The sequence below is a fragment of the Odontesthes bonariensis genome, chromosome 15, assembly GCF_027942865.1.
Source record: "Odontesthes bonariensis isolate fOdoBon6 chromosome 15, fOdoBon6.hap1, whole genome shotgun sequence".
NCBI classification, from domain to species: domain Eukaryota; kingdom Metazoa; phylum Chordata; class Actinopteri; order Atheriniformes; family Atherinopsidae; genus Odontesthes; species Odontesthes bonariensis.
Window position 1 is genome coordinate 9707794 of NC_134520.1, and position 27911 is coordinate 9735704.

The window sequence follows — 27911 nt, forward strand, 5'->3', positions numbered from 1 at the left end:
CTGGAACAGACAGTTACTGTACAGGTACAGACAGGCAGTGCCTGGTAAGGGAGGGCAGATCAGATCTGATGCAGCACTGGGCTGCTTTGGGCACTCTCTGCAGGGCTCTACAGTTCTGTACAGTGCTGTTACCAAACCAAGATGTGATGCTCATGATCAATATGCTCTCAATACAGATAAAGATAACCTTTATTAGTCCCACAGTGGGGAAATTCACAGTGTTGCAAGCATGGGCGGCGTTTAATGAAGGCTAGTGTAGGCTGTGCCTTCCCAAATGTTATGCTGGGAATTTTGCAAACGATATATAATATATAATAGCTCTCTGTACAGAAGGTTTTGAGAGAGAGAGATGGGTACACTTAACACCAAAGAGAATATTTTTTGCACAATTACAATTCATACAAGCCTTTTCTCCACAGCTGTGGACACATGAAAAAACTGCTGTGCTTCTTTTGATGATGACAGAACAATGATAAATGTGTCAGGGACCCAATTATTTTCTGTAAAACAATCATATCTTTACTCCGTATCAGTAGTTTTTGTGGTGGAAAAAAATACAATTGACTTATCTTGTGTTCACATATCAGGGAAGCTCAGTCATACATGTCTTCTTTTGATATAAAAACAGATGTGCTGTGGTGAGAAGGTCTTCATATTAGGCTGAATGAACTCCATGAAGTTAAATTATTGGGTGGTTTGGAAGAACAACTGGAGTTAAGTTTTTGGACATTAATTTTTTTACAAGATTCAAAAAGTTGGTGCAAGAAAGGTGGCAATAATGAAAAGACTCAACGAGACATTTCATTCAATGGGTAAATATCCAACTGGTTTATGCATTCACTGTAGTTAATCAGAATTATATGAGGAAGAGAGAAAATATTTCAAAGAAGAAAATGCCTTTGTCTTAACTTTGCAATGAGGGATCTTTTTGGGATAACACTTGGAAAGAAAAACACTTGATTCGGTCATGAGAAGAAGAAGAAGTAGTAGAAGAGGAAGAGGAAGAATTTTCCCTTCCGACCCCACACAAGCTCCATTCCAACCATGCTGGCAGGTGGAGAGGAGGGAAAATAACAGCTTTGGGTTGACAGCATTACAAATTGCAGCCAAACTACAACTAGATCATTTAAACATCAGCCCAACAGTGCTGTTGTCACAATTCCCCGCCGGGTCATCCCCAATGCATCAGTAGATTTCAGTTAACTGGAGAGAAAGAACAAGGATGAGAGCTTTATTTGTGACCCAGGTCTTGTTCAGGCTTACACTGACAATTTCTACTGTTTGTAACAAAATGTATACAGATGCAGTCAAGAATACGTCAGGTAGTGCAGGAGTAGCTGTCATTGTTCCAGACATCAAATTTATAAAAGAATACATGATGCTTTATCAGTTTACACAGCAGAAATGTTCACACTGTTATTACCAGAACAATGGATCGAGGATATAAGACCATTAAGATCTGTATTCTGTTCTGATTCAAGGTCGTCATTGACCAGGATACAGTACAGTCAATCAGAAAGTAGACCATGTATTTTAATAGATATTCAGAAAACACAAAGAATTGAAATGTTGGGATTAACAGTGATTGTTCTAGTTCTTATAGCGATTAAAGGGAATGTGCAGATAAGAGAGCTAAGGGGTCTTCAAAGCTGAACAGCATTGATTTAACAGTGACCTTTAGTAAAACAGAAGTACAAAGCATCATTAGGACTAGAATGAAGAAAAGATGGCTAAAGCAATGGGAAGAAGAGCGAAAAGGATGATAGCTTTTTAAGATTCAAAGGGAAGGGGGAGAAGTGAGGTGGATTGAAAGAAACACGATATGAAAGGATGATATCAAGACTTAGACTGGGACACACTGGGCCTAATAGTATACTATATATAATGAGTAAACATGACTTGGGTAGATGTGTATTTTGTAATCAAGAAGAAACAATAGAACATTTCATGGTTAAGTGTAGGAAATATGAGACAGAAAAGATCAAAATGATTCAAAGATTTAGGGAAATAAAAGTGCTGTTTGAGCTCATCGATGTTTCACGGAAGAGTTCAGGAGATGTATGCTATAAAGTCATATTTCATTATCTGCCAGTATCTGATAAAAACAACATAAGTGATAAAGGTTTATATTGTTTTTTTTTTTGCCTTACTTCCTACCAGTTGGTGGCGGTAAAGCGCGGTAACGTTGTTTACCAACCACCGGTAAATACCAGAAGAAGAAGAAGTTGCTTCCGCTTCCAGAACGAATCGGTTGGCGGTTAAGGGGCGGCAAATTACAAAAGTTTGTGGTGAAAACTGATGCTTCCCGGTGTTTGAACCACATAATGGAGGAACTCTTCTGCAGAGTGTTACAGGTTCATGTGAGGTGCAGGGACTGCGAGGAAAGGTAAGCTCGCTCACACTGACCGAAGCGCGTATATGATGACGGGCAGGAGCGTGTTTTTCCTCACAGCAATGTCAGTGAAATTCAGCCGAAGATGCACTCAGGGGTCGGAATGGCGTTCTCATGGAAGGTATCCGTTAGCAGCCCCGCATGGACCCATCTCACTGAGATCCCCAGCGCAGTTTGGGCTCTCCTCACCTCTAATTTACGAGCCGTTATGTTGTAGGACTGAAGGAAGCAGCCAGTGGAGCACACACAGTAAGGTCATGTGACCTTCTCTGTCTCATTAAAACAGCCTTTTAACTGTTACCGAGATGAATGATCTTCTCAACTTATTCTCAAACTGTAACTCTTAGCAGAAATACTGAATATCCACGGGTGACTGTCAGGATAGTCTTTCCTCTCACTGAGGCGCTTTTGTTGGGTGATACTACATCTACTCATCTCTGGTCTGGAGTTGAGGAGTACGATATTTGTTCGATTTCAGTCATTTTCCTTCCATCCAACAACCCTGGACTGGATTACCGTCCTTGACAAATGTATCCTGAAGCTTTCTCATTTTATATTCTGAATCGGAATATGGGAATATTTTCTGAATATCAACTCTTCTAGCATGAGTACTTCACAGAGTTACCCCTGTCTTTTAAAAACAGGATGAATCAGGTTTACGGGTTTTATTTTTACAGGAAAGCAAATGTCCGTGTCTCCATTGAACTTCAGTTGACAACAAATCCAGTACACAAAAAGGTGAGTGGGAGTTTTACGAGTTCTTTGCTTTTTTAAAGTCGGCCGTAAATGAAATGCTTCATTCTTTACAGTGTACATTTAGTTACAGATGGACAGTTCTCGTAATTAAACCTCTTTTTTTTCTTTTCTTTTTTTGTCATTTAGGATCTTCTTGTAAGGATAACCGATGATATAGATCCATATTTTCTCTTCAATCTTTCTATATCAGAGGAAGATTTCCAGAGGTACATATTGTTAGAATTGTATAGGATACAATGTTCAATATTTGGATGTGGGAAACTAACATGGTCTTCCTCGTGTGTGTGTGTGTGTGTGTGTGTGTGTGTGTGTGTGTGTGTGTGTGTGTGTGTGTGTGTGTGTGTGTGTGTGTGTGTGTGTGTGTGTGTAGTTTGAAAGTGCAGCAGGGCCTGCTGATAGATTTTGCATCATTTCCTCAGAAGTTTATTGACCTGCTGAACCTATGCTACTCGGAACAGCAGTCAGACAATCCAAGGTACAGAGAAATACATGACATTACAGTCTTCAAGTGAATAGATATGCTTTAACAGTATGTATTGATTTGTATCAGTGTCCATAGTTCATTATGGTTACATATCTCATCCAGTTTTGTGGAGAAAAACAAAACAAAAAAAAGCTTTTAAGTGAAAATGCTTTGCAAATGAATGCCGCAAATATTTGAGCTTTTTATCCATATTCTTACAAAGTCTGTTAAACACAACAGACTGACTGTGTAGTTCTGCCTTTGAAATGCAGCAGTACCAACTCATTTTGGTGCAGTGTTTATCCAAGCAAGTTGAAGAACGTAACAAAGCTTCTGCTGATTTAGACTGAAATGCTTAGATGCTTCTGTGTCTTCTGACCCACTTCATGGTGTTGTATGGTAGATACGTTTGATCTTTAAGAAAACGGTAATCTGGTAGACTCCACGCTCCAAACTTTGTAATAATGCAGCTGCAAACATATGAGAAACGTGTTTCAGTTCTGTCTTTAGATTTTCAGCATCCTTCAGCAAACAAACTAATCTCATAGTGACAGAAGGGCTGCTATAGCCTATCCCAGCTGTCATTGGGCGAGAAGCAGGATACACCCTTGATAGGTCGCCAGTCCATCACATGGCCACACAGAGACCAACAACCATGCACACTTGCACTCACTGCTAGGGTCAATTTAGAATTGGCACTTAACCTGACGTGCATGTTTTTGGATGGTGAGAGGAAGCTGGTGTACCTGGACAGAACCCATACACTCCACACAGAAAGAACCCAGCTGAGATTAGAACCAGGAACCTTTTTGCTGCGAGCAGACCGAGCTGACCACCACACCACCGTGCAGCCTCCGGCATGACCACCACGGCTCGGTCCATGGTGGTCATGCCTTTCCATCAGATGCCAATTTAGATCAAAATGGTTCCATAATCAAGACAATAGTCTCATAAACTATTTAAAAATCAATGAACACCCCTAATCTCAAGAATATATAGTTGGACTGCACCAGGCCCATACATGATACACGTCTACTGTCTACAGAAACTTACCCCATGAATGCCTCGCAGCATAAATTGACCAGCTGCTAAAGGATGGGACTCAGCCAGACGGTTAACCTGTCAGACAGTCCTGATCATGAAAGATCTCCTGAGGAGGGCGAATCCATCCAACTGCTGGCCAGTAACCTGCCTCTGTACTATATGGAAGCTCAGACAAGTGTCTTTAATCTAAAAGCTGCATCTCCTCAGTCCCAGTGTCTGATCAACCCATCTTAGTGTTACTGTGTTACTCTGTGTACTCTGTACAAGTCTGTCTGCACTGAAGTCTACAAATCGCATGGAATGGCTGTTTGCTGAGCCTTACTTCCCAAAACTTTTACCTGGACTCCATTTGGCTGCAGAATGCAGCTCAAAGGTCGACAACAGCTGACAAAACCCTGAGCTTTTCTATGATCCATTAGGGCTGTTGTGACTTTGGGAAACAAACTGAAAGTCCCTGAGAGGCTGAAGCTGGGTCTTTCCTTTGTCTGATATGCCGAGATCAAGAAAAAGAATGCGTTTTATCGCTATTAGCAAAAAGAATCAACTTAATACAACATGCACAAAATTACATGCTAACAAAGAAGATAATAGCTATCAAAGGGTCGTTATTTCATTTAGCTTTCTCATAATGTCCAACACATTATTTTGATCTTCATCTTCAGGCCCAACATTCACATTCAAGGCCTTTCCACTTTGACCTTGTATTCTGTCTTGAGCATTACAATGAAACGCATGTACCAAAGGCGTGTGATCTTAAAAAAACATAGCCTAATGTGTGAGCTGGTCGACCTTTTTCATCAGGTCTTGTTGCTGTGATGCAATAATCCTGTTCCTTTTGTTTCATTAACATTTGTGGGACAAATGATTTGGCTTTAGAAGAGAAAACATGTGCTTCAAATTGTCCTTTTTCCACACAAGTGTTCTTTCCATCTGAAAACTTTGTTATGGATTCCTTTCAACCTGAACTGTGTGATCTCAACACAGCTAGCTTGGCTATATGGGCAGCAATTTCCTCCTGAAGATGAAACCGTTCCTTTCTTTTCCTCAGCCGTTGCTCATCCTCTGCCAGTTGGTATTTCTCCAGTTTAATCATTTCTGGCTCGCAATTTAAGCTGCCAAGTCAGCCTCAGCTTTAAGACGAGCAGAGGTCATCCTAAAAGCTGAAAACTTGCTTCCAGTAATAGACTTTTGTGTGCCGATGGCTCGATCTTCCACATTTGACACACCGTCTCTTGTCTTTACATCATCTCGCAGGTCGTCTTCTGTGGACACAGCCTGTGTTAGCATTTGCAGTTCAGCTCCTGTTGCAGGATGAATAACTTCATTCATGGCAGCAGAGTAAAACTGGCCAGATATATGGCTTTGGAACAAATCTTTAGATCTACTCGCACTGCTCAACAACTCCTTTAAATGTGTTGCTATATTCTGCAATGCTGACAAACCATTCATTTGTTTATCCTCTGGTGATAGAAGAAACTACTCATTATGTGACTTAGTTGCACATTGATGAATTTTGTTTAAACTCTCCATTTGAAATTGCACCTGAGAAACATTTTCTTTCCTTTTCATGAGTGCTTTCATCTCTGGAATAAGAGCTTTCATTTTATTCACAGGGATTTTACGTTCACGTTGAAGAGTCTTCATTTTAGCTTCATTTCTCTTGTCCGATTGTCCATTTTAGAACTTGACACACCAGCTTTTATGTGACTCATGCTTTCGCTTTCATGTAATTTGATTTTTTTTTTTTTTTTCTAAAAAAAAAAACACGATGCATTTAAAACTTCCACAGAGCAAGATTAATCCAAATAAACTCCCATATAATCACAGTCATGGAGACAAAAAGCAGGAAATTCCTTCATTCATAACAAGGAAGGCATAACCCTTCATGTTCTTGCCAGGGCACTGGTTTCTTCTTTTCAACAGATAGTCAGGGCCTTCACTGATGAACAGATAGCACTTGGGTTAATATAGAGGCCGGCTCCTTCCATTCATAAACAGCTTCATATATACATTGACAGGCAGACTCACTTGCATTCCAATGGTCACTTTTCAGCGACTCCATTAGCTGTTGATCAACAACTAGCACATCCCCCTGTGTCCAATGATTCCTTTAATCCTTGATCCTTTTGCATCTTGATGCTCTTCCTGATGACCTTATTAACCTTCTGTTGACAAATGTTATGACTTTAGGAAAGAATCTAAAAGTCACTGAGGCTGAAGCTGGGCCTGTTCTTTTATCTGTCACGCTCATAGAAAAGAATCCCCGAGATCTAGAAAAAGAAAACATTTTATCGCTTTATTAACAAAAAGAATCAAGTTCATCCAACATGCATAAATGATACAGTAACAAAGAGAAGATAATCACAGTGATTTTAAACCAAAAGTTGTCTGAGTCTTGTTCATTCTTGGCTGGATGAGTCGGCTGGTTATTTTCCTTGAGGTTGCAGACATTAACTCGGGGAGGACTTCTAACATGGTTCCTCATATCAGTTACATTACCTAATCATTTCATATTTGTCAGGAATATTTTACACACCACATGCATCTCACGTAGTTGATGCTTTCCAGCTATTTAAAAAAAAAAAAAAAAAAAAAAAAAAACAATTCCTGCAACATTATAATTTTCTTTTGGTGTTAATGAAGCATTTTTAATTTCTTTTCATTTAATTGTTCATGTTCTTTCATTTCTACTTTGCTTTTCGTACAATTCAGCCTGTACTGTTACGTCAGAAAATCCCGGTGGATACCTCCACGACCACCCTTTTAACAGGAAGAAACCTCTGGCAGAACCAGACTCGGGAAGGGTGGCCATCTGCCTCGACCAGCTGGGGTTAGAGAAGACAGAAAAGAGGAGGGAAAATGAGGAAAGGTGTGACAGATGAGGCCCCCCAGCAGTCCAGGCCTATAGCAGCTTAACTATGGGATGTTTCAGGATCACCTGAGTCATCCCTAACTATAAGCTTTATCAAAAAGGAAAGTTTTAGGCCTAACCTTAAAGGTAGAGAAGGTGTCTGCTTCCCGGACATTTACTGGCAGCTTATTCCACAATAGAGGGGCCTGATAACTGAAGACTCTGCCTCCCATTCTACTTTTAGAAACGTAGGGAACCTCAAGTAAACCTGCAGCTTGGGAACGAAGTGCTCTGTTAGGAAAATATCTTATAATGAGATTTTTAAGATATGATGGAGTTCGGTCATTAAGGGCTTTATATGTAAGGAGAAGAATCTTAAATTCTATTCTGAATTGAACAGGGAGCCAATGAAGAGAAGCTAAAACTGGAGAAATATGATCTCTCCTGTTAGTTCTCATCAGAACTCTGGCTGCAGCATTTTGGATCAGCTGGAGGCTTTTCAGAGAATATGTGGGTTAGCCCAATAAATAAAGAATTACAAGAGTCCAATCTTGAAGTAACTAATGCATGAAGCTGTTTTTCTGCGTCACTCTGAGACAGAATGTTCCTGATTTAACAATATTACGAAGATGAAAGAAGGCAGTCCTAGAAACCTGTTTTATATGCGAGTCAAATGATAAGTTCTGGTCAAAAATAACTCCAAGGTTCCTCACTGTAGAACTAGAAGCCAATGAAATACCATCCAGAGTAACTATATAGCAAGATAGTTTCTCCTTGAAACGCTCAGGTCCAAAGATAACAACTTCAGTTTTGTCTGAATTTAGAAGCAGACAGTTCTGAGTCATCCAGGTCTTTATGTCTTTAAGACATGCTTGTAGTCTGACCAACCTATTGGGTTCATCTGGTTTTATAGATAAGTACAGCTGAGTATCATCAGCATAGCAATGGAAATTTATGCCATGCTGTCTAATAATGTTACCTAATGGAAGCATGTATAAAGTGAAAAGAATTGGTCCAAGCACAGAACCCTGAGGAACTCCATTACTTACTCTGGTGTGTGAGGAAGATTCTTCATTTACAAGAATGAACTGGAATCTATCAGATAAATATGACTTAAACCAGCCTAATGCAGTTCCTTTAATCCCAATAACATGTTCAAGTCTCTGTAATAGAATGCGGTGATTGACCGTATCAAATGCAGCACTGAGATCCAACAGGACAAGCTAAGACACAAGTCCGCTATCAGAGGCTAAGAGGAGATCACTGGTAACATTCACTTGTGCTGTTTCTGTGCTACACAGAATTGCAACAATTTTTTTTCAAGAACTTTAGATAAAAAAGGGAGATTGGATAGAGGTTGATAATTAACTAACACTAACGCTATCAAGAGTATTCAGTAACTCGGAGTCCTGTCATATCCAGAAATACTCGGATGACTGCAGTTTTTGGGAGTATCAGTGATGGACAAGCGGCTAAATACAGGGAACTGGTAGATCACTTTGTAGCATGGTGAGGGAATAATTGCCTCATTTTGAACATAAACAAAATAAAAGATGATTGTGGATTTATCAGGACCAGAAGTAAGCCAAACGCTGTTTCCATTCTAAATGAAGAGGTGGAGGTAGTTGAGGAATACAGATACCTGGGGATTTACCTGGACAGCAGACTGGACTGGAAATAAGATTTCCGTTCTCGGCCACTATTTCTAAGCTTAGGTCTTCCAATGTGTACACCATAATGTTGCATATCTTCTATTAGTCTGTTGTGGAGAGTACAATCTGCTCTGCAGCATCTGTTGGGGCAGCAGCATCGGTGACTCAAAGAAACTGAACAAACTAATAAAGAAGGCTGGTTCTTTTCTGGGGACAGTTTTTAGCTTAAAAAGAAGAATGCCACACACTATGAACACATGATTTCTTATTTTCTGTTTTTTTTTTCCCCCCACAGGTTTCTCCTGCACTTAGCATATCAGTCTCCACTGTTGGAAGGTCCAGCCAGCCTCAGTGTTGTAGAGACAAATGCATTCAAACACCTCAACCACTTGTCTCTACGGCTGGCCCAAGGCTCTGACAAAGAGGTTAAAGACTATCTGGCGGCATGTCTCTTTTCTTTGAAGGTTGGCTCATTCAGCATTCTGATACTGTCTAATACCGCTCATATATGGCTTTGAACTGATAATAGGGCTGGTATATCAATATTTGTTCACACTACATATAAAATCTGACCATATTTATAGTGTTCATATTAATAGACTGGTGCTGTCTGGTTTCCCCTGTCCACTTGTTGAAATGTCCTTGGTCAACACTTGACTTCAAATTACTCCTGATGTAGTCATCGTGTGTGAGTGTGTGTATATGGTGGAGACGAGCGATGCATATATATATATATATATATATATTTATATGAGAGAAAAGTGTTTTTGAATGGGTGAGTGTGGCTCATGTAAAGCCCTTTAATGGTCACCAAGACTAGAAAGTGACATATAAATTCAGTCCATTTAGCATTCGCCGCTGTCTGTCCTGCTGACCAGCTGCAGTCAGATGGCTGCGTCCTGCGCACATGAACATACTTTCAGTTTATTAAGAATAAAGCAAGCGCAGTCGCTGTAAAAGGTTATTTTATCTGTTGCATTTGGCCAATCAGTGACTCCTGGTCAATGTGTGGCCTTAATGGGTGTTGATCTTTTTTTCAGTCTCTGTTTCTGACACATTCTTCTGTCTGATAACAAAGAAATAACCTATTCATAAAAACTGCTGTAAAGGGAATTCAGTTGTTTTTAAAATACAGTTTGGTTGAGTATAAGAGAGAGAGAGGGTTGGTGAGGAAAACCAATGTTACCTGCTGACAGCAAGTTTTTATTGTAGTCTTTCACTGACAACCTAAAAGTCTTAGTTTTTGGTCAATGATTTACTGTGTATCAACTGTTTGTTTTAGACAGAGAAGCAGGCCCTCGACATGAAGGTTAAGAAGATTGAAGAGGATCTGTCCCGGCAGCTGAGTTATGCTCAACAGGTATGCTTTTTGACTTGTTTGGTGCCCCATTTTAATTATGCAGGAGCAACTGTATCGCCATGGTGCCATGTTTTTGACATGAATATGAATGTTTGGCTGATCAGGTGTTTGGCTTGGCCTGCCAAGGATATTCTCCTCCTCCCTCTGAGAAGCTGTTGAATGGCCCATTAGTTTGATGCAGTTGGCTGAATCTGAGCACGGATGATTCTGTTGTATTACATTACATTGCGGTCATTTTGCAGACGCTTTTAACCAAAGCAACTTACAATAAGTGCGTTCAACATCGGTAGGCAATAGAACTTCAGGTCACAAGAAATCATAAGTGCATTTCCTTCTAATACCAAACAGCTAAGAGCAAAACTAGTGCTAGAGTAAGTGCGATAAGTCAGGACCTAGACAGATGGGAAGACAATTTAGAAAACAAAGACAATTTAGGATTCAATATAAACACAAGAAACTTGTGCTAAAGAAAATAAAACATTTAAATAAAATAAAGGACCAGACTCAGTGAATAATTCCCTACACTCTCTATTATATAGATCAGTGAGCAGTGCTGACCAAAATATCATTGGGGTCATCTGGTGGGAACCTCCTTCCATCAGTGTTTCGTCTAGTTGGGCCCACGACACCTCCAGGAGGCTAGACAATGACCACTGGCGTCCCAGAGTCACCCCCCCTAATGCCAGCCAACACTGCTACTCACACCACAACCACCATAATCTACCTCAGCCTCTCACCAACTGCACACCAGTCACAGCGGGGTGGGGATTCAAACCCTGGTTCGGGTAGGGGGTAATGAAAATATAGAGGGTGCCAGTGGTGGAGGAAACAATAAGTGCATAAGGAACTAGGACGGCGCAGGTGCTGTCCTAAGAGGGCGGATCAGGGTTGTGTTTCCTGAAGAGATGGGTTTTCAGTCTGCGGTGAAAGATGGGCAGCGACTCAGCTGTCCTGATATCAGTCGGGAGATCGTTCCACCATCGGGGTGCCAGAACAGAGAAAAGCCGTGACCGTGTCGATCGTGCGCAGGGACCCCTGAGTGACGGGGCAGCCGGCCGCCTGGAGGCCGCAGAGCGAAGTGGTCGGGCGGGGGTGTAGGGCTTGACCATAGCCTGGAGGTATGAAGGAGCTGTTCCTTCCACTGCCCTGTAGGCCAGCACCAGAGTCTTAAACTGGATGCGAGCAGCTACAGGGAGCCAGTGTAGAGAAGGGGAGTGGTGTGGGAGAACTTGGGGAGGTTGAACACCAGACGAGCAGCAGCTTTCTGAACCAGCTCCAGAGGTCTGATGGCAGAAGCCGGGGCGCCAGCAAGGAGGGAGTTGCAGTAGTCCAGGCGGGAGATGACCAGAGCCATGATGAGCACCTGTGCTGCCTTGTTGGTGAGGAAGGGGCGAATCCTCCGGATGTTGTAGAGGAGGAATCGGCAGGAACGGGTCACTGATGCGATGTTTGGCGAGAACGACAGTTGGTCGTCCAGGGTCACACCCAGATTCTTCGCGGTCCGGGTTGATGTCACCACGGAGTCATCCATGGTGATGGCCGGGTCTCTGAACGGGCAGCCCTTCCCCGGGAGAAACACCAGCTCAGTCTTGTCCAGGTTGAGCTTAAGGTGGTGCATCGACATCCACCCCGAGATGTCTGCCAGGCACGCAGCAATGCGTGCTTCCACTTGGGTGTCAGAAGGGGGAAAAGACAGAATCAGCTGGGTGTCGTCTGCATAGCAGTGGTAGGAAAAGTTATGGGAGTGGATGACAGAACCAAGAGATGATGTGTAGAGGGAGAAAAGAAGAGGACCCAGGACCGAACTAGTGATGCTCCGATCGATCGGCTGCCGATCATGATCGGCTGATAATGCCCAAAAATAGCCTGATCGGAAAAACATGCCGATCAAAAAACCGATCACGTGACGTAAATTACTAGCTTTTTTTTTTTTTGACGTAAATTACTAGCGACCACTTTCTAATGTGGTACGTGACGTGTGTACAGAACCGAACAGGCAAAACCTCTACAGTGCGTCTCGACAACATGACCTCTCCTGTCTGGAATTTCTTCAGTGTGTCAGAAAGATGTGAAACTTACTGCGGTCACGCCATCTGCGCTTCGGAGAGGCACGGTCGCGCTAGCTACACTTGAAAATCGAGTGCCCGTTTACATCGCGTCGTACGGTAAAGCGTGTGAGCGATTTATGGTGCATTCAAGTGCACCCCGTAAATTCAGAAATCTATATCGAAGTTGATTTTTCATTTGTTGGAATACATACACCTGTCATTACTTTTTTTTTTTTTTTTTTTTTACTACATTCTTTTTAATGATTAAAACAAAATGATAGAACAAAATTATTGAAGCATATTCAGAATCAAACTCATTTCTGCATAGTCAGATTTGAAAACTTCATTTAGAACCAAATCAAAATGTTCTCTCCCGACTCCACCAGATTCTTGTTCTACATGTCCCCAGCTACCTCTGTGGTGATTTTCAAGTCATTTCACTGCATCATTGTTTAATAATCTGATGTTGAAATCATACCCAATGAATGGTGTATATGGGCAGAATAAAATATTAATAGAAAATAAAAAAAAAAACAATTGTTTTCTGCAAACTCCACCAGATTCTTGTTCTACATGTCCCCAGCTACCTCTGGCGGTTTAATTTCTATAAATGGTGCACTCTCTGCTAGATGAAAGGCATGGAAATGTCCAATTCCTTCCGTGATCGGCAATCGGGCAGCTCATGATTTTGGTGATCGGTCCAAAAAATGCTGATCGGAGCATCACTAGACCGAACCTTGGGGAACCCCAGTGGTGAGCCTACGTGGCTTCGACACAGACCCTCTCAGTGTGACCTGGTAGGAGCGATCTGTCAGGTAGGATGAGAACATGGAGAGTGCAGAGCCAGAAACCCCCTTTCCCTCCAGGGTAGAGAGAAGGATGTCGTGGTTCACTGTGTCAAATGCTGCAGACAGGTCCAGGAGAACCAGGACGGAGGAGAGAGAGTTAGCTCGAGCAGTTTGGAGTGACAGTTACTGCTAGGAGGGCCGTCTCAGTTGAGTGGCCCACCTTGAACCCGGACTGGTAGGGATCCAAGAGGTTGTTCTGGTGGAGGTAAGAGGACAGTTGTTTAAAGACAGCACGTTAGTTAGTTGGTCATCAATCATGACACCCAAGTTTCTAGCTACCTTTGATGGAGCAAGGGATAGATGCTGTGGTGTATGGTTGGTTAGGCTGGGAAGTCGAGCAGTTCGGCTTTAGAGAGGTTTAGTTGGAGGTGATGGGTTTTCATCCATGTCCATATGTTCTTTGTCTCAAAGCTCATCGAAGTAGTATGTCCTTGTCAGAAACCCAGGTAACGTTTCCCTTAAAAGCAGTAATCAAAATGGCTTTTTAGCTCCTCTCCATTCCAAAAATGTACATTATTTTAAGTTCAGACATCCCACTTGTGAGGTATAAGGAATGCAGCAGTGCTGACGGTTAAGACAAAAAAGGAAAGTCTGAAAATCTGTTTACAAAAACCATCAAGTGCACCTTTGTCACAACCAACTTAAGACAAAATGACACATTTGAATGTATAAATAATAAAAGCACATGTTGATGTATTGCACAGTAAATTATGTGAAAAGTTAAAAAGGGTTTAAAAGACGGGTTTCACAAGAAACTGATATTTACATGTTAGAAATAAATCATTAAAGACCTGAAACCTTTTACTATGATGTGGGCATGCTTTAGGTTTGTGTTGAATAGAATAATGTTAACAAACACCCTGGGATTTGTGTCAAATTAATAGTTTGTATTATTCTTACAGACTCTGTCTGAGAAGACTAAAGAGTTGGACAAACTGCGTTCAGAGTGGACAAATCAGACCAGTTCTCTGTCCAGCCGCCATGCTCAGGAGTTGCAGTCGGAGAGAGAGAAGGCTGTAGAGGTGAGACTTTCATCTGCTCATGCCTGCGTTTCCTTATGTAGTGCTTCTAAGGTCTCCTAGATCCTTTTTTTTTCCACTCAAGTTTGGTTTTAAGTATCACTCTTCGGCTTAAGCCTGTCAGCTATTTATGTTCCCAAAAGCACCTTTGTGTTAGTGTTCATTAGAGGCGGTGCTGCCACATTTAGCCTCAATGACTCATTTAAACACAGACGAACAAATTCACAAGGTGAAACTGACAAAGAATGACAAAATACTAAGCTGGTACACATTTAGAATGTCAGAGAGAAAATGGATCACTCATTTCTCATGTTTTTTGGTGTTTTTTGTTATTTTATGTCAGTTACAGGGTAGAATTCAGCAGGAGACGGAACAGCTGCGTCAGGAGCTGGAGAGTGCTCATAAGAAGAGCAACCAGCAGCTGCAGAGCAGAGTGACTGAGCTGGAGGTCACCGGCAGGGAGCTGACGGAGAAGAAATACAAGAATGAGTCTATCATCCGAGACCTGAAGATTAAACTAGTGGGTTCAGAGGAGGTGGGTTGAATGCATGGTGCCAAAGGAGGAAAATCTGTGACCTGGGGAATTTTGTATTTAGAAAATTCAGACAGAAACTCAGAATAAGGGCCAGCTGGACGATACACAACAACAAACACAAGAGGTTTCTGGGATTTCCACTTTGGGAAAAACTGAGAATCACACATTCAAAAACTAATCTTGTGTCTGGGACTGATTAGTAACCCTGATCTGAAGATAGCTGCCACTCCTCCTCCTCGGCCTGTGGTTCCAGGATGGTGAACACTTAAACAGTCAGAGGGAGTTGCTTCATTAATGCTAACATGATCCTCCTGCTGCAGCCAGGTTTCTGTAAGACTAAATATATCAATATGATGACCACACATCAACTCATTCACCAACAGAGACTTGGAAAGGGGAGATCTGATATTCAGCAAACCACATTTAATAGTTTGATGTTTTTGTTCAGTTAAAGTTTTTGTCTTTTTGTTAACTTGCTTCTCTTGTTTTTATTGATTTATATAGTTTGGGTGGTGTGGGAGCAGATGCAGTCATTATTAGGTTTTGGGGGGGTAGCTGCAGAGAAGTGTGTAAGACTACAACTCTGCATCCTGCTCTGAACCCTGGGTTGTCATGTTTTAGGGTGGCAAATAAATTCGTCCATATTTCTAGAAATGAGAGCAGCTCCTTCCAAAGTGGGATGGATGCCGTTTCTTCTCATCAGACCAGGTTTTCTCCAGAAAGATTGCCAACAAAAGAATTTCCCGCAAGGGATTAATAAAGTAATTCTGATTCTGATTATCTATGTAGCCCACGTTGTTTGCTGGACACCATCTGGACAACCAGCGATTGTAGGACGACATGTGGCTAAACATGTCATCACTGGTCAGATTTGGCAGGGGTCCAGAGAAAACTACGGAGTCCCACATTGTTTTGGCAAAATTACACACCGATGCAACATTAATTTTAGTGACCTCCGATTGGTGTAACTGGGTGTCATTAACGCCGACGTGAATAACTATTTTACTGTATTTACATTTATCCTTAGCCAGCAGTTTTAAATAGGATTCTATGTCGCCCGCTCTGGCCCCTGGAATGCATTTGACTATGGCCGCTGGTGTCTCTAATGCCACGTTTCTGACTATAGAGCTGCCAATTACCAGGGTTTTGTCCTCAGCGGGTGTGTCGCTGAGTGGGGAAAATCTGTTTGAAGCGTGGACGGGTCGATGGTGAACCACGGACTTGACTTCAGGGCTATGCCTCTTCCTGACAGTCACCCAGCCACCCTGGGGTCCCGGCTGCTCGGGTTCTGCTCAGGGGCGGCTAATGGAGCTAGCTACGCTAGGTGGCTGAATCTAACTTGTTTATGACACTGGCCATAATAGTGCAGCTACTACATGTATCCATACTGAAAATACATAGCAGTTGTATAGCACTACACTATTATGAAGGGGAAATGAATACTTAAACAGCTTGTAATTAATTTTACCACAAGTTCTACAACTGTAGACAACTTGTACTCAGCTGTTGTGTGTGGACCTGCTGGACTGAAGTGTTGATCAAAGAGGTTATCCAATCAGAGGAGATGAGACGTCAATCACTGGTCCTTTTCACACAGAGGTCATATTTCATGGCTGCAGACGGCCTCGTCGCGCTGCTGTTACTTTGGTTTGTACATAGTGACCCAACAGAAGCAGCATAGCACTGCACCAGTGCTAGGGCTGTGCAATATATCGAATTTCGATCGCGATAACGATATTGGTGTCAAACGATCTCAAAATTAATAATATCGTATATAAACGATATTATTAAAAAAAAAAATAAAAAAAAAAAACGCTGAAGAGAGATTAGCAACAACAACATTGGAAATGGAAGATATAGGGCAGGCTCAGTTAATTGAGAAAAAAGGGAGAAAAAGTTCGGTGATCTGGGACCACTTTAGATTTGAAGAAAAAGATACAAGTGTGTGTTTCAAAATGTGAGCTTATACACCCTTTTCTGTATGGATATGTCTAGGTGTTTTAGTAGGGGTCGTTTGGAAAAGAATAAAATATAGTCATAATTATGACTCATAATACAAAATATACAGTGTTAACAAAAAGGTACTACTGAAGCCTATAATAATTATACTGTATGTGCTTAGCACTCAACAAGGTGAAGCTCTAGTAGAGGTAGACCTAGGCCAACAGAGGGCAGCCCATGGGATATTTTTTGCCGCTGGCAAAAAAAACCCCAAAACATTTATATATCGTTTAAAATATCGTGATATCAATATTGACTGAAAATATCGTGATATTGATTTTTCCCATTATCGAGCAGCCCTAACCAGTGCATGCTTTCAAACGCCAGCAGGGAATGCGGTCAGTGAGGCAGCTTGTTGTCCCTTAGACACCTTTCAAATTAGATTTGTGACTTCCTTCATTACGGGCACATCATCTTTTCATTCTACTCCTGTACCTTACACACAGTGGTGATGCACAGTGAAGGCGCGCCTCCGTCTGTGATGGTGGTGGTCAGTAGTGGGGTTTTTTTTGTGCAGCATAAATTCCAATGATTCTAAGAATAATGGGTGATCATGACTTGATCTGTTGTTGGGTTGTTTTCCTTCTGCAACCTTCATGTGCAGGAGTGCCAGCGCTTGAAGCAGCAGGTTCTGAGTTTGAGAAGGGAGAACAGCACTCTGGACACGGAGGTCCATGAAAAGGAGCGTTTGGTGAGCCAGCTGCAGATGAGAGCAGCTGTTCTGGATCAGGAGAACAAAGATAAGGATCTGCTGATGCACCGCACAAAGGAGATGCTGGAAGCCACCCAGCAGCGGAAGGTAGGAGCTACACCGTGAATGGCGTGCCCAGAGCAGCCTTAAGGCAGTTTAAAAGTAACAGTTTGTCTGTTGGATTGCTGGGGCTATTTACCACAAGGGGGCAGTTTAGTCTACTTAAATCACATGGTCTTTGTTCTCCATGTCAACCAAGGCCAAATAAAACACTGAAGTTGTAAATGTTTGCGGATCTACAACTTATTACATTCTTTGTGAAATGGAGTTTCTGTGTTGTCCAGAAACTATTGAAAATGCATTGGTCACATTGTTGTCTTAATTTTTTTCCTCATGTGTGTACACACACACACACACACACACACACACACACACACACACTTCTAGTTTACTTTGACTCAATCCAAAAAAACCAAAAACATCCCTGCTCTGCTACCTGAAATGCTCACAATGTGGATCCATCTGCTGCTGAAACAAATGTACCGTTCTTCAGACCTGAGTAAAATCAGGTCGAATATCACCAGACATTGATGATATTTCTTCCTTTTTATGTATTTAGTCATTCTTATTTCTTTTTTGTTCTCTAGGAATCGGTGGAGGAAAATGCAGAGAGTATGGAACTTAAGATAAGAAAGCTTGAAGCAACTGTGAAATCACTGTCTGAAGAGTTGATGAAGGTTTGTGAAGCTAAATGCAGCTTGCATTGTCAAACTACTGTATGAGATGCGCAAAAGTCAAATTACAATCTGACAACAACTCTTACCTTCCTGGAGGTTCCAGAATGACTCGTTTGTTGAAGGTTGAAGAACTTTTCCTGCATGAACTTGAGCTGAGACATTAGATTCTCATCCAATTGATGAATATAGATGAAATATCCTCATCAAGAGAATTTCTACCTGTCCATAACGGGGCCAACACAGAGAAAAACAAACATTCACACTCCTACATTCAATTTAGAATCACAGATTAACCTCACATGCATGTTTGTGAGACCCGTCTGAGCACAGAGCCAGCCTTCTTCATCAGTTTATTCAGCTGCTTTGAGTCTCTGGCTCTGATGCTGCAAAGCAGATTGCACTCTGCACCACAGACTGCTAGAAGATGTGCAACATCTGCCTTCAGAAGTAAAGTATGTTATGTCCCTTGTTGAAGTTAGCCTAAGTGTTACATTTCCAGTTCAGTCTGCTGTCCAGGGGAACTCCCTGTATTCCTCAGCCACCTCCACCTCTTTTCCCAGGATGGAGACGGTGTCCAGCTTATTCCTGGTTCTCCTAAAATCCACAATCATCTTCTTACCATTCAGTGATTAAACAAAGTTTGATTACTTTCAGGACTTGTGTGAATATTTGCTTATTTAAGTATAAATATAGACATTTTTAAAGGTTTCTTCAGCAGTACTGTACAATGAACCACATGATTACCTTGGAGGACATAGTTTGTGGTACTTCTGAACTTTGGACTATTGCTCAATAGAGACGAACAGAAGTTTAACTTATTTAGAATCCCAAGGGTGGACTAAAGATGATGCTGTTTGTGTTTGGGAAAATAGAACGTTAAAGTTATCTTTGAATATGGATGAGTCCTGTTGTTTTTTTTGTGTTTTTTTTTTTTTTATCCAGGCCAATGGTATCATCAAGAAACTGCAGGGGGAGGTTCGAGGCCTTGTTGGAAAAATAAAAGTCAAAAACACTGTGACTGTGTCCCAGGAGAAGGTCCTTCAGGACACATCAGACAAACTTCAGAGTGCTGAGAAGGATCTACAGAGCACTCAGCAGCTGCTTAGTACAAAGGACGAGCAGGTATGTCCTCAAATAAAGCTATATTTCAGTAATGTTGTAGAAAAAAGGGATTTTCCTCTCTTTTTTTTTTTTTTAATATAAATGTCCAGTTCTACACAAATGGTTTTCAGCTCTTTAAATAAGAATCCACCATGCTGTAGCAGCATGGAGCCACCTGATCATCTCACATGAATTCTGCTGCATAACAAAGTTGTCCAGATGCTAAACAACCAAGCTGCTTGGTTGCTTCAATGACACAAGAAAAGAACTGTTGTTATTTTTACAGGCAAATGGCACACAAGACTCATTTTCATTTTATTCTATTTAGTTAAGTCATGTTTTTAATCGGCAACCGTCACATATTTTGAAAGGCTCTGGACTGGCCTTTGTGTTCCTGTGAAACAGCAGTGAGTTAAAGGGATAGTTCGCCTCTTTTGACATGAAGCTGTGTGACATCCCATACTAGCAATATTATTTATGAACATTTTCTTACCCCCTGCTGCGTCCTGTGAGCCGAGTTCCAGCTGAGTTTTGGTGTTGAGGAAGGTAGTCCGGCTAGTTGGCTGGGGTTTAAAAAATAAAGCGTTTTGCTTCTCAAAACAATATGTGTTTAAAAGAGTAATACATTTGCATCACAAAATCATTCTCCAGAAAAAGTCAGACCACACAATCGCTTGGCGCTATTTTCTCTCTACCTTCACATCAATGCGTGCAGCCACCTGCCGATAGCCGCACCTGTTACGGTGTTTCCTGCTCAGTCTGCACTTTGGTCTGCACGGTCTACACAGCAGGCAGTGATACGAAGGTTGAGAGAAAATGGCTTCGTCAACGCCAAAACTCAGCTGGAACTTGGCTCACAGGACGCAGCAGGGGGCAAGTCAAATTTAATAAATGATACTGCTAATATGGGATGTCATACAGCTTCATGTCAAAAGAGGCGAACTATCCCTTTAACACCCAGTGCATCAAGGTGTATGTTTTAAGTATGTACTGCAAGCATGAGCTGCATGCATCATGTGGTGGGCACAGTTATTCAGATTTCACAAAGCTTTTTGCCATTTCAGAATCTGTAACTTGAATAAATTATAAATGAATTCTAAATCGAGGAGACTAAATTCTAAACGGTGCAGACTGCCAGCAGTCCTCGCATCCACTCTGGATAGGATGTTCTCCACTGAACCATTCAAAGAGTACGACTGAACAATACTGGAATTGGAAGTAATCGATAGGAGCCACAAAGAGGGAGGTCGGGGGGTAGTGAGCATTAAAGCCACTATCTGGGATGAAACAATAAAGGTTCAGGAATAAATCAGGATGATGGCCCCGGTGATGAACTGCTGAGTGAGTGTCTCAGGCTGCTGAAACCCAGGGGAAGCAAGGAGGAAGAGGAGGAAATATTATGAGAGATGAGCCTCTGCATGGCATGTACGCCCTACAGATTGAAGAAGAGGCTGTTAGAGAAGTCCCATCATTGGCTAGAAAAAGCTGGTCAGAAAGACCGTACAGAGGCACTGATAATGGAAGCTCAAGAACAGGCCCCAAGTAATATAGCAATAGAGGCCAAGGTCTACCACATCAGACAGGAGCCCAGGTGCGGGCTGTCCTGACATGGAATGCCAAGATCCTGTGAGACTTCCAGATCCAGCCTGATAAGCAGGTAATGGCTAACCAACCGGATGTTGTGGTCAACAAACTACAGAAGAAGGCAGTAATGATTGATGTATCAATTCCAAACAACGGCAACGTCAAGATGAAAGAACACTAGAAGCTTGAAAAAAACCAAGGACTGGAGGAGGAAGTTAAAAAGATGTGGGAATGGAAGGCAGCGGTGGAACCAGTGGAGATCGGAGCTCTCGGGGCTGTGACCCCCAAACTGGGAGAGGGGCTCCAGCAGTTCTAGGAACAGCTAAGAAAGTGCGTAGAACCCTCAAGCTCCCAGGCCTTTGATAGAGGAGCTGAGCTTGAAGCAAGCTCACGGGTGTGGAGGTTTTCTGTTCATATATGTATTTGTGTTTATGTGTGTATACAGAGAACATTGCATGGATTTTTTTCATTTTGCTGGTTTCAGAAATAATTGTTTGGGTATTTAATAGAAAAAAAGAATTTGTTACAGTATGAACGTCTTTGTCTCTTACAGATTTTAAAACTGAAGGAGCAGTTGGAGAAGACTGTACAGAAGCTGAATGAAAGCAGAGAGGTGTTGCAGACCAATGAGAACGGTGAGGATGCTCGTCGGTTTGAATAGACCTAACTGCAGTCCATATCCGGACTTTGGAAAGCTATCTCCTCATGATCTGCAGACAGATTTCAGGAAACATAAGATCTTTTTGAAATCAGAGTCCGATCTTTTTTTTTTTTTCATTTATTTTGAATGAAAAAGCAAAACGAACAAACAAAAAGCCACAAACTGCATCACTTCTATTTCCCTTATCTTTCCTTCCACTCTGAAGGAAACATTTGGAAAAAACAAGTTCATGCAAAGCATTTATAAATGATGTATTTCTAATCTCGGCTCCAAAAACCTGGCACTGATTGCTCGTTCTACCCTGCTGACGCTACCAGTTTGAGCCCAAACTTTTAAGATGAATCAGCTGATATGCAGACAATCTGTAGTGTTAAATGGATGTTTGACATCATACTGTGGCAGTGAGGCATAACATCTATATGTATTACTACTCAGTCTGAATAGAGATGAGCTCAGATGATTTAAAGGTGGACTCCTTGAGCTCGCCCAACTCACCATGTACCAAACCTACCAGTTTAGAGTAGTCACGTTCTAACCACAGTCCTTGCTTAGTTTTTTAGTATCCGGAGATCATGAAAATAATCGGGTTCTTATCAGGTGTTAAGACTCAGTAAATCCACTCTTGGATGAACAACGCATGACATATTGCAGAAGCAGTGTGTGTGAAACCCAGCCCTGATCCAGCAGCTTCAGCAGCAGTGAGCTGAAGTAATGGTTTCCTGTGGGACGTTATCAGTCTCTCTCATGGTGGTGGAGGAATCTCGGCCCACTCTTCTGTCCAGCGCTGCTTCAGCTCACTGAGGTTTGCAGCACTGGTTTCTGCACAGCTCTCTGAAGGTCCCACCACAGCCTCTCAGTCAGGCGGAGGTCTGGACTTTGACTGGACCTCTGCAACACCTTGATTCTTTTCCTTCTCAGACATTCTGTTGTAGGTCTGCTGCTGTGCTTGGCCCTTTGTGCTTGTTTTCCATCCAGAGAAAATGGTTTAGGGAGTGCATTTGATCCCCTGAGACAACTACTCGACACACCTTTTGCTGATTTAAAGTTTTGTGTGTTTTACTGAGATTATTCTGCATGTCTGATGGAGTTGTTCTACCCATTTGTGTCTTTATCATGCAAAGTGCTACTGGCAACTGTAGCACAGCCCTATTTCTAACAGGTGCAGAATGACTCCAGGTTGGTTTACTTAAAACAATCTCAGACCATCCCAGTGCCATTTAAACACTAAGCTCAGCTTCACTTTCTCCTCTATCCCATCACCCCAAAACTGTTGAAGCAAACAGCTGCCCACCCTCTTTTTTTTAAAGGGGACTTTTCACTCCCCTCTGCACTTGTAAATGGGGTACATGTTTAGCTGCTGACTAAAGTATTATAACTACAACATCAATGACTCATGTATTTATTTGTTACCGTGTGAGTAAAGTTAGATGGGTCTCTTTTTTTTTTTTTCCTCTATTTGGGTGACTACGGGTGCTATCAGCTCAAAAACAGCTAAATAACAACATCAAATTCTCATTTATTTTATGGATACATTTTTTTGAATTTGAATTTGAATATGAATAAAGTATTTGTCTATTCTATATAATTCACTTAAAGGGATAGTTCAGTGTTGTTGTTTTTTAATCAGTGGCAGCCCCAGTGCACACAGTGACATCGAGCTTCACAGAGGTCGGTTGAGAAAATTGAGACACAGTGGTCAGAGCTAACGAGTAACGTGTTATCAGAAAATCTATCATTTTTTAGGTTTGAGTAGACAGAGCTCTGACTGACGCCTACTGCAGCTGGGCTACCAACCGCTCATAAGTATGTGTCACAATCCCCCTTCAAAATACCTGAGCCATCTCTAACTGAAGAAACAAATAAGCTAATAATGCTCTGTCAATACTTTGTTTAATATTCTATATATCAACAATGAATTTCAACTTTTAAGTGGTAGTCTTTTGTATAAATTGGAAGGTTAGAGTTCCAATTTCCCATGCCATGGAATGCCCCGTCTGTACAGCACTGGCTCCAGCTGTCATGCTCTGCTGCGCATGTTTTTAAAACTTTATAACTCCTGATGAGACTGTGTCTAAGAGAGGGATCAGTGGCTACCAGTTGTATTTGGGAACAAAATTGCCAGTCAAGTACTTTTCTGTCAGTTTGGTGTGCGGTCTGAGCTCTCTGGTTATTCACTGTGTGCTCCTTGGTGCCTAAATCTCGTGCTCTGGGGGTTATTGGGCACTACAGATCTGAAAACAGGCAGACTCTGAGGAGGAGAGGGGTGGAGTGGAGTCCAGTGGGTCACTCCACCTCCTGAAACGATCCGCTTGAACAGAGTTAATGGAAGAAAAATGAGCTGCTGTACTGTCTCTGGGCTACAGACATTTTATTTAGACTTCATGAAATTGTGAAAATGAAGGTGGCAGTGTGAGAGAAACTAATGGAATTGGAGCTGTTTGTGGTGAAGGAGATGCTACTGTTACAAACTATCTTTTATTGATTTATTTTTTTCTGGGAAAATCCAAAAGACTTCACCAATGTGACATGGTAGCACCCACCCTGTCTCATTTCATCGTGGGGTGGGTAGGCATGTGTTGTTCGTCACTATGTCCATGGAGAGAAGAGGCAGTTCAAAGCCCACTTTCCTAACAGAAGCAGTAGTGTTGTGCTGAGTGTGTTGTTTAATGTGGACAATAAACCCACCGACAGTCATTTGGAATCCACGAGAGGAGTTTCATTGGTCCTTATTTTGCTTGTTTTTAACAGCATTCTTATCTTTCTTTGGTATCTTTTTTTTATTATTCCAGTTATAAACTGGCTAAACAAGCAGCTAAATGAAAATCAGCTGTCCAGGAAGACGCGCTCCCCTGAATCTCTGGACGATCCTCCTGTGTCGACCACAGCAGCAGGAATGAGGGTAGGAGGTATTTCATGGCTATCCGCAAAGATTCTTCTTATCAGTTTTCCACAGCAACATTTCAGCTACATGCAGGCAAATTATTAGGTCAAATGTTCCACCTTGTGACACTGCTACCACTGTATTTTTCCAGGCCCAGTTTTATCCTCGGACAAGCAAACCGGCTGCGTCCTCAGTGATGGCCGCTGACGTCGCTTCTGCTGAGCAGCAAGTGGAGCAGCCAGCCCACAGACAGCCGTGAGTTTGGATGTTGCTCTCTTTCTCCAAGTAAACTGTAACAAGTCATTTACGTTTCTCAGAGCCCCTTAAGCATAGAATCTGTACTTAGTATACCACAATGTCCATGTCAAAATAGCTCCTACATTCCTTAATGATGCCGGTATATAAAATTCTAAATCGAAAGAAATGGAAATTCCAGGAATAATTTGGTCTAATTTTTATGCATCTCAATTGAGAAGAGATTGGATTCTGTTCACTTATCAAGAGTAATTAGAAAAACTTGATGCTTCTCAAACTACTTGGACAGGAAATTCTGCTGAATTCTTTAATTAATTTCTGCAAAAACTCTAAAAGGAAAAAAATCCTGTTTACATTTTGACATCAAGGGCAAGTGGATCTAGAGCGATGGATGAGTAACGTATAGCTGATGAGTGCACGGTGTGAGACTGAGGTGGGCTGAGCCTGGATACATGTCCCATTAACATTTGAAATGAGGATGTTGCTTTAGAACAGTGAGCTGCATTGGTGTCGCTAGGGGTGTGCAAAATAATCGTCATGACGATGCATCGCGATTCTAATTTTCGCGATCTACTGCATCGATTCTTGACGCCAAGTATCGATTATTTTTTTTGGGGGGGGGGGGGGGGGGGGGTTATGCCTTTAATGATAGGAAACATGCAATTGATGCATTTCGCTGCAAGGGATGTTTGCAATATTTATTTTATTTTTTATAGTTTTAAAAGGCCTATGCACTTTTTTTTTGTCTGTACTGATCATCCCTATTTTGTTATTTTAAGATTTATAAATACTATGCACTTTTTGTGATGAGTGTGTCCAGTAATATTTGTTTTAATGGCCATACCTCCAAAAGTTGTTTCAATAAATACAGTTATGAATTGATTTGCTTTGAGTTATGTATCAATTGAAGACACTATCCAGATCATACACAGCCAGTCAGCCACTGGTAATGGCTGTATTTTTTTTAAGTATGTTCAGTGAAAATATCGCAATGCATCGTGATAGTATCGCATCGTGGCATGTGAATCGTGATTCGAATCGAATCGTGACTTCTTTGCCAATACCCATCCCTAGGTGTTGCATCACAGGACGAGCTGATTTAGTGTTATTAAAGCTCATGTGTTGTTCAGTAGAGACTCTGCTGGCCTGGACCCGAAGTACTTTGACAGGAGAGATGGTAGCATCCCAATCTACAATCTGTCATCATCTAACCTGCTCCACAAAGGTAAAACCTCTCAACATTTCCATCCCGGCATGATGTGTTCAACAGAAGTCATTCTTTCTTTGGGGGCTTTTTCTTTTATTAACAGAAAGTCATTAATGGGACTTTTTGACCTGTGGAGAATGCTCGCTAAGCAAATGATACTCCTCAGATGATTCAACAGTTGGTCTCTTTTCTGCCCGAGAGGGTTAGGGTTAAAAACTTTCCGAACAATGTGAGGCAGAACTTGTTTTGTCTAAGGAGTAAAGTTTGAATGGACTGCAGCTCCCTTTTTAGATATCTGGAAGGTAGCTACTATGATGATATCCACTGTGGCCCTAATGTTATTTATGTTAGCCTCTATAGAGACACATATTTTCTATGCCAAGCAATTAGTCACACTGAACCTCTTTTAACTTGTACGCTTCAGCATACTCATTGCACTTCTTTGACCTGATGCATGACTATTGGATCATGTTTGTGCATATTTGATATTGGTTTTGCTCAGTGGGCTTAGGTCACCTGAGTGGGGGGGTCTGGCTGATCTGTAGAGTTGTTCTGCACACAGGGTGGTCTCGTGTGGCCTTCTGTAAAGGGTTCTTTGCTTAATTTTCATCTCGGCCATAGATGTTTAACTGTCCTGCCTGAAACTCTGAGTAGAATAAAAGCTCTTTATTATTTTAGAATAAATCGTGATTTTTGATGTACACATTTAAAACAAGTTTATTATCTGTCGTTTTCTTTTTCTTTTCTCTTCTTACAGAGTTACCTCAGCATTTAAAGCCTTCCATAGCCTCTGCTTACTTCTCTGCATCGAACTGAAGCATCTAGTTCCAGTTGCCCACAACACAATGTTTTCATTTCCGCAGGAGGAGGAAGTAAACCCTGAGCACCTAAGTGACACCTTCAGCTTTTTGTACTAAACTGTTAATATATATTTGAAATAAACTTGATTTTAAGTGGCTGTCGTTTAACGTGTTAATGGTCTGAGTCTGTCTTCGGTTTCCAGAGATCATGAAATCTGTATGGATCCAAATGAAAATGATCCTCTGAATACAAATCTTTGTCTACCACCTGTAACCGCTTAAATTGTGCGTTTGTTGTCTGTGTTTTCCTGATGAAGAGGAAGTTTTAATAAACTACTTTCCAATTCCCAGGGACGTTTACAGTAATGAATTTTTATTCAAATATTGGGGCTGTATAATTTGTCAACATAAATATTTTATTACAAAGCCATTTTTGGTATTTATTTATTTATTTTTCTTTATCTATTGCTGCTGCTGCAACATCCAAATTTCCCCACTGTGGAACGAATAAAGGTATTCGTATTCGTACACGTTGTGTAATGCCTTTCTGCGGCTGACCCATCGTCACTAGCTGCCGAAATAAACCAGGAGCCACAATCGTAAATCATTTCATACAACATATAAAGGGGGCATTGTCGGGGAAAAACGCATCACCATATTTGGGACCCATGAAATACTGAAAAATGCTTTGTCATGTTTTCCTATTACAAATGCATACCAGGCAGAGGCAGTGATAAATGATGGAGCCGATAGCTGACATGAGGCTGTAGGCTGCTGTAGATTTGGATGGCCACCCTTCCTGAGTCTGGTTCTGCCAGAGGTTTCTTCCTGTTCAAAGGGAGTCGTTCCTCTCCAGTCGCCTCAGGCACGCTCAGGACGGGAGATTGGACTGAAGACAAGTTTCAGTGCAATCTGTTGGTTTCCTTGGCTAGGAAATTGTTTTAGAATTATCTTTATATGTATGAATTGGACTCATTTTAAATTTGAATAATTCGATTTAATTGGAATATGATTACAATGAATTG

At 41.6% G+C, this 27911-nt stretch overlaps 1 protein-coding gene across 2 annotated transcripts; it reads left to right on the forward strand.

Moving 5' to 3' along the window:
- The first annotated feature begins 2270 nt into the window (after positions 1 to 2270).
- Positions 2271 to 27148, forward strand: sass6 (SAS-6 centriolar assembly protein). 2 transcript variants are annotated; one of them, XM_075486235.1, is made up of 16 exons: positions 2271 to 2386; positions 3070 to 3130; positions 3275 to 3354; positions 3519 to 3623; positions 9454 to 9622; positions 10441 to 10518; positions 14317 to 14436; positions 14777 to 14968; positions 17574 to 17768; positions 18308 to 18397; positions 19340 to 19519; positions 21636 to 21717; positions 24533 to 24642; positions 24776 to 24879; positions 26010 to 26104; positions 26844 to 27148. In XM_075486235.1, exons 1-16 carry the CDS (start codon positions 2325 to 2327, stop codon positions 26900 to 26902), a joined length of 1782 nt encoding a protein of 593 aa, XP_075342350.1. In that variant the 5' UTR covers positions 2271 to 2324; the 3' UTR covers positions 26903 to 27148. The 2 variants fall into 2 exon arrangements, with proteins under 2 accessions (XP_075342350.1, XP_075342351.1); XM_075486236.1 differs by having other exon boundaries at positions 26013 to 26104.
- Positions 27149 to 27911: the final 763 nt, after the last annotated feature.

Excerpts from the sequence above, each read along its gene's own strand:
- sass6 (XM_075486235.1), top strand. The coding sequence starts at position 2,325 with ATGGAGGAACTCTTCTGCAGAGTGTTACAGGTTCATGTGAGGTGCAGG. Across the intron at positions 10,519-14,316 it reads AGCTGAGTTATGCTCAACAG|ACTCTGTCTGAGAAGACTAA; the intron begins GTATGCTTTTTG and ends TTATTCTTACAG. Across the intron at positions 14,437-14,776 it reads AGAGAGAGAAGGCTGTAGAG|TTACAGGGTAGAATTCAGCA; the intron begins GTGAGACTTTCA and ends ATTTTATGTCAG.